At 35.0% G+C, this 7,717-nt stretch overlaps 1 protein-coding gene across 1 annotated transcript; it reads left to right on the forward strand.

Annotated features, from left to right (window-relative positions):
• The first annotated feature begins 1,696 nt into the window (after nucleotides 1-1,696).
• Nucleotides 1,697-5,370, forward strand: Sip1 (septin interacting protein 1). The gene is made up of 8 exons (XM_078186067.1): nucleotides 1,697-2,141; nucleotides 2,240-2,456; nucleotides 2,558-2,735; nucleotides 2,812-3,767; nucleotides 3,842-4,038; nucleotides 4,157-4,585; nucleotides 4,659-4,816; nucleotides 4,948-5,370. Exons 1-8 carry the CDS (start codon nucleotides 2,033-2,035, stop codon nucleotides 5,194-5,196), a joined length of 2,493 nt encoding a protein of 830 aa, XP_078042193.1. The 5' UTR covers nucleotides 1,697-2,032; the 3' UTR covers nucleotides 5,197-5,370.
• Nucleotides 5,371-7,717: the final 2,347 nt, after the last annotated feature.

Below are 7,717 nucleotides of genomic sequence, written 5' to 3' on the forward strand. Positions count from 1 at the left end.
AGAGAGGTCCTTGTCTAAAGATTTACGACATCCTGTACTTGAGAGATCCGAGTTTGTTATTGTGACTCATCTAGTTCATATGAAATTGGAGAGGATCTTACGAGAGGGTATGTGACTTTCTCTACATCCCTCAATTAGTCTCGCTAAATAAAAAAAGGCTCAACGAAGAATTTCGTGGGAACTCTCTCATTATCTCCTTACATATTCTCAGTTATTCCTCTCGGGCGATACTGAATCTCTATGTAAATATACGATCTAAATTTGTATTTATATTCGAATTTCCCTCCTGTCGCCATTAATTGAAAGGGTATAATTTAGTAGCGCGGTCGTAATATAAACTAGTGGCTATGTTCGCGTCGCTCATGAAACGTAATAACGTAACATATAATAAGAACATATAGAAATTATCCTAAATGTGTAGAAGTATTCATTTACATTTATGACACGTAAATCAAATAATTCTTTAAGCAACCGTATATTAAATTATATATTTATTAAACACTGCTTCCGACATATTACAATTGAAATATGTAGTTCTACAATGTTCCTGTCAAGAATTCTAATATAAGTTGCATCTCTATAAGACTATAGTTTGTAGTTTTCTGTAATTTAAAATGGCAGCACTGCTTAGATTGTATTTGTTTTGCCGTACTGAGCATGTCGGGAGCAAATAGCTCAGAAATTTGGGGTAAGGTACAGAAATTGCTTTTCTCTGATTGGTTGACAGTCATAGCTAAACAGTGCTTCCCTCGCAGTTTTAGACAGAGAGGAGAGGAGTAAGAAAGCAAGAAAGCACGACATTAGTACAACCACAAGCGAACAAGTCACAACAACGACCAATGTAGTTTGTCTCACTTTGCCATGCTTGCGGTCTCATCTTTTCACGCCTGGTGTTCTATCTGAAACACACGGTGCGGTATGCAATCAGTATTTTTCTCCCCATAGAATTTTTGATTATACAGTCCAGTACATTTGCGGACGTCTTGCATCGACGATCGTTTCTAGAATAATTAAAATTTTCGAAAACCCGTAAGCTACATGTTAGCTAATGGTTTCTAGTTCATGAAACTACAAAATTTTGTTAATTCAGACATCCCAGTAGGACAGTTATTAATGCTATCTCTCTACGACAAGACTTTTCGAAAGTAATAATTATTTCGAAATTTTATATGATTTTAACGTTTAAAAATGTTTAGGTTTTCATCGAAGGATATCGTAGGAAGACGTCTCATCTACACATGGACACGTAATCTTCGTTTGAAAATTGTTAAAATTGATATTCCTCCGCGCATAGGTTGTTAGGGTTCTTAATTTAAGTTTGTTAGATATCGTCTCGTTATTCGGAGCGATCCGGGTGGAGTGAGTTTTATAAGTGTTAAGTGATTCCTTTGTTTCTCACAAATTTTTATACTATGTCTAACTATAGCGAATTGTTTTAGTTTACAATATGACATCCATCCTGGAATCGTTATCCGTCCAGGAATGCGTGCAATTTAACTGATGCTTGCGTGCGTGTCAATTAAGTAGTATTAAGGTCGCTCAAATATGGTCGATAATTTCTCAACACGAAAAGTACAAATCGAATATCGCGCCGCGTGTTTAAGATGGAGCGCTAGGTACAGAAAAGAGTGAGACGCAAACAAAATAACGTGGAATGGCTTCGGTCTCGTCCGCGTAGAAACTTACACATACAGCCTGCTGGGTTCGTTCTGTCTCTCTTGATCATCTGACGTTCTCTTTCTAAAGCGAATGCGCAGAGCTGGGTACGCATTACAATGGTGGGGATAAAAATGCTTACAATGGGAAAGCCGAAATGCTTACTATGATGGTGGGCTCATTGTGGTGAAGTTCTGCGTATCGTTAGTGAAATGCCTTGAGTATATGCTTGTGACTATAATAAAACATAACCTCTAACGTTTATTAAGTTTTTTAAATATTATCGTTGTTTTATTTATACTATACATGGCATTTTAAATATAAAACAGTGAACATTATTGAGAACGTATTGAAGAGATTAAAAGACATTATTATAATGTCGGAAGACGAAGTAGAAAGTTTTGAAATCACAGACTACGATCTTGAAAATGAATTTAATATTAATCGCCCTAGGCGAAAATTATCCAAGAAGCAACAAATGCTTGGTAAGATTTTCTATTTTAATTCACCTGTTATAAAGAAATATTTCTCTAATTGTTTGAAATGATAATTTCGTATACTAACCAAAACTGTTTTACTTCAGGTATTTGGGCAGATGATAGCGACGAGGAAGAATTATCTGCCAGGCCATCGTTCAAAACTTTTGATAAAGGACCAAAGAATTATACAGCCCCTGTTAATTTTGTGGCAGGCGGTATTCAACAAGCAGGAAAACCAAAAGAAGAGGAGGAGAAAGACGAAGATGATAGTGATAATGAAAATACAAGTAAATCGCAGAGAGAATATCCAAATAGTTCAAGGTATTTGGCTCTTTCTTGATTCAGGAATGAGTAAACCCTTTCTGTTTGAAAAATAATTCGACTAATGAAATATTAACCACCTTCTGTTTGCATTTTTATAGTTCTGAAGATGAACGACCAAGCATGGCACCACTACGTGCAAGCTTTTCTATGAACACTGATGGAGATATTGCTGGCTTACGTAGAAAGAAAAGTAAAGTTAATCCCCTGCTTATGCAAAGCGGAATGGGTAGTTGGGAAGTTCATACCAAAGGTATTGGTGCAAAACTACTACTGCAGGTCTGTATATAAAATTCTTTGCTACTTCTGATTTATATTGCAAAAATATATTTAACACATTTTGTTTATACTTTAGATGGGTTTTGAACCTGGCAAAGGATTGGGTAAGCAATTACAAGGTATAAGTGCTCCAGTGGAGGTACATCTGAGAAAAGGCAGAGGTGCTATTGGTGCTTATGGTCCAGAAAAATGTCCAAAAGTGCCAGAAAAGAAAAAGGAAGATGATTTAGAAGAAGGGAAAGATTCCAAGGGCAAATTATCACAGTGGCGAAAAGGAGACAGCAGTGCAACAAAGAAAAAAGTAAAATATGTTTATCGAAGTGTAGACCAGGTTTTGGAAGATGGAAAATTGAAACCTAATAAGAAAGTGAGAGTATCGAATGAAATGAGTAGAGTTAAGGTTATAGATATGACTGGTCCAGAACAAAGAATCCTTAGTGGATATCACGCAATAGCTGGAGGTCAGCAAAGACCCGATGAGAACGTCGTAATTACTGACAAGAAATCCAAAGTTAATTTTGCACTACCAGAGCTTCAACATAATTTGAATATACTTGTAGATATGTGCGAACAAGATATTATACAAAATGATAGACGCACGAGGCATTTAAGTGATAGAGTAGTTGCATTAGAAGCAGAAAAAAAGAGTATATCAAAAGTTATAGATCATCACGGTCAGCTTATCGATACTTTAGAAAATGTGTTAGAAATTGTTGATAGGTTAATGGATGAAACCAATCAATTGACTTTACAAGAAACTGCCGAAGCATTCAAAGATTTGCAAGATAAATACTATGAGGAATATAAAATGTACGAGCTTGGTGAATTGGCTAGTAGCTTTGTTGGTCCCAAGATAAAGGATTGCTTAGCCAGCTGGAACCCAACAATGCAACCAAAGCAACCTATTAAATTGTTTGAACAGTGGAAAAGTATTCTCGAAAGTGGTACCACTACACTTCAGACAAGAACTATGCATCCATATGATCAACTAGTTTGGAATGCATGGATGCCATCAATTAGAGGCGCCATTCAGTAAGTTCCATTTCATTATTATACATAGATAAAAGTAAAGTCGAAGTTGGTGCATTTATTAATTTTTATTTTAGACAATGGGCTTGTAGACAGCCAGATCCACTTATTGAACTAATAGAAATCTGGATGCCGTTGCTACCAGGATGGATACTGGAAAATATTTTAGATTTATTGATTCTTCCAAAACTTACTTTGGAAGTGGAAGAATGGAATCCTCTTACAGACACTGTGCCCATCCACACGTGGATTCATCCTTGGCTACCATTGTTACGTAAGTATTAATTTTAGATTAATTACCCTGTCAAACAAATTTTAACAAGTTGTTTTGTAATATAATGACTAACAGAAATTCAAACTTGATGTCGAAAAATGCCATTTTACTGTTCTAGGAAATCGTTTAGATACTTTAATATATCCAATAATCCGCCGCAAACTGGGTTCCGCATTAGGTGGGTGGCATCCATCCGACAGATCTGCCAGGTTGATGCTGCAACCATGGGCAAACGTTTTTGCAAAGGGAGACATGGAAGCCTTCCTAGTTAAGAATATAATTCCAAAATTGCAAATAGCGCTCTCAGAATTCGTCATAAACCCACACCAACAGCACTTGGATCAATGGAACTGGGTATACGAGTGGAAAGAACTGATTCCAAACCACATAATGGCAAACCTGCTCGACAAGTTCTTCTTCCCCAAATGGTTGCAAGTTTTGGCCTTATGGTTGAATCATTCCCCCAACTATGACCAAGTCACAAACTGGTACATGGGCTGGAAAGGCATGCTAAGTGAGAAAATACTCTCCGAACCACTAGTAAAAGGTATTTTTGTTGTGCGATCGGCTTAGATATGTACTAAATTACATAAACCATTATATTGCCGGTTTTTTTACAGAACATTTCAAGAAAGCGTTGGACTTGATGAATAGAGCAGTCAGCGGACCACAGAGTCACCAACCGGGAGCAATGGAACAAGTTTCGTATCTGACAAGCTTGGAAAGAACTCAACCCACAATGTCGCAGATGCCAGCGAATGCTCAACCAAGGATGGAGGTGCGATTTCATTATAAACTTCTTAAAAATCAGTATTATATTTTATTGCAGATTTCATAGTAATATTAATTTTCGAAATTTTATGCTGATATATATTTTTGCAAATTACACGATCACATATATTATTGCAGAGGCTCGCAGAGGCAGTGAGAACAGCATCGCAAATTCCCCAAGGTTTCAAGGACCTCGTGCAGAAGAAGTGCGAGGAAAGAGGCATCCTATTCATGCCAATACCGAATCGCTACAGAGAAGCGAAACAAGTATACAAAGTGGGCAATGTGCAAGCCTACATAGATGGCAACGTTCTATTCGTGTGCCACAACGGCATGAATTGGCTGCCGACGCATTTAAACGCGCTGTTAGACATGTCTGAACTTTAGGGACAATCAATCTCTAAGTCTAGAATGTAATTAGCACACATGTAATTATTTGTTGTATATATATTGTAAAAAATATTCTATAAGAAACATTGAAAGTTGCATTATGTACAATGCGCATAGTTTGTAAAACGATTGACATGTTTTGTACGGTCCATGCTGTATAATAAATTATTATACCAGCATACTACCACTTGCGTTTACTTTCATAACTATCGTGTACTGTCGTGGCAGCTGCAAATAATGAGCTGGAGCGTTCGCAGAATTTTTAACGGAACAGTAGAAATTTACTCGTTCGTCGTAAGTTCTTTATATAGTGTTCCGTGTATTATGCTGGCAACATGTATCGAGGCGGTCGATCTGAAGCGTTGCTATTTATTCCATCCGAGAGAGGAACATCTCTTTTCTTGGATGGTACTCCCGGCATTCACGTTTCACGAATACAGCCCCGTACTCGCGGATGTTTGTCTTATTGACCACTTCGAGCTGAAGTGGTCGAAGTCGAACGCGTGTAGGCGCCCCTGGTTATCCCACTACCGAGAGCCACAGCTATAAAACTCCTCGATATGGAAAGTTGCACGTAATCCCGCAGAGTTGTACGTATGTACCTACAGAGTCGTCCAATAGGCACCGTGTATCAACCACCACGGTGTGTGCCGGAGCTGTGAGACAGCCATGGGCGCCACCATGATCGAACCGAATGTCTGTCTACATTATATGTAATAGCAACAATTTATAATACCATCGTAATATAATTACTTTCTATTTCTTAGTTGAACCGTTTAAAGAACAAATTAACCAATTCCGGTTTATAATTCGTTTTCAAATATTACTGTCAAAGCAGTTGTTTTACTTTTCATATTTGTTTTCCTTTTGATATTAGCCTTATTTATTTATTTATTTTTTGGCCTATTGTGCTATAGATGAACACTTCAAAAATATACTAGCTGATACACTCTTTACATGATAGATCTACTGTAATATTATATGTGACACTGATTTTATATTTCGCAGAAAATTAAAAAAAAAATCAAACTATAATATTTGGATACTTATTCTTTTTTTGTGAAGTTAATTGATTTGTCAAGAGTACAACTTAGTTAATGCAATACCTTAAATCCAAGATACTTATCATAATTTGAATATCTTTGTATAAATTTCTTCGATAGAAACATCGTAATGGTAGATACTTGTCTTAATAATGGACATTTTTAATATCACAACAGCAGAAGCTTACGATAGAAATTATTATCTTATTACTGATTAAATTTCAATTTTTCTACGAATTTTTGTAATAGTAATATCGTAATACTAAAAATTCTAGGTGCTATCACAGTAGTAATAAATCACGATCAAAATGATATTATTGCAATATAATATTAAACACGGTTTTTAAGAACATTAATACATAGTCCATTCTATTGATATCTACAATTAAAAAAATATATTTGCAAATAAATGTGGAATTTTAAGATCAAGTTAAAATAAAAAAGTAGTTTCAGATTTTTTTAGAAAGGAAAATAGATTAGATCCCATATATATACATAGATTAGATCCCATGTATAACGCCATAACATGCAGATTGACCGGATGAGATGCATATGATTTAGTATGCAATTGTGAGGCGTGAACGTTTTTTTTGTTGCTGTTGCAGCTCCAGGTTATTACAACTTTTCTTTTCCCAATGTTCTTCGTAGTATTAACTAAAGGTAGGAATTTAATTGATTCGACAAAAATTGCATAATTTTCAAATTGAAATAATAAATTTGTTACAACCATTTAATGTAATACAACGAAAAGGGGATAAAAATTGGAATTTGTTTCACGAGGTCGCGAATCATCTTATTGGGAAGCCCATCTTACCCGAAACTACTGTGATTGCAATTAAAATCGCAATTTGTTTCATACACTATATTAGCTCTGCACATTCTTAAAACTAAAAGTGTATTCCCACCGATTAAATATATTTTCGTTATATTACCTGAATACTCTATTTGTTTTCAATTTTATATCAAATTAGTTTTTACATAATTGAAAATTAGATGAAGCAGTACTTTTTCGATCTGTTATTAAAACATTTCGACACATTCTCGCAATTGAAAATGCAATTTGTTTTTCGTTGTATGTCAAATAGATTTTTGTAAATTGATTATATTATCGATATCTTATTACAATACATGAAAAATAAAACAAAATTTATTTCTCAATTACCCTAACATATCTACGCTATACTGTAGTAATATATATCAATACATAACTAGAACTGACGTTTTAATTTGAAGTTTATCCTGTAGTAGATGGGTCAATCAAAATGGACATTATAATCACAACAGCTTGCTATAGTTTAAAGATTGTATTGAAATATATGAAACTGCTGGTATTATATTAATAGAAGTAACAATTTATTTTTCATCTCACATTAAGCCGAGTTATACGTATCATACTACTGTAACTTTGTCAGAAACTGAATATATCTTTGATATATTGATCTATTATATTAATAATATAATTGTAATATACAAAC

Source organism: Augochlora pura, chromosome 7, assembly GCF_028453695.1.
Source record: "Augochlora pura isolate Apur16 chromosome 7, APUR_v2.2.1, whole genome shotgun sequence".
NCBI classification, from domain to species: Eukaryota; Metazoa; Arthropoda; class Insecta; order Hymenoptera; family Halictidae; genus Augochlora; species Augochlora pura.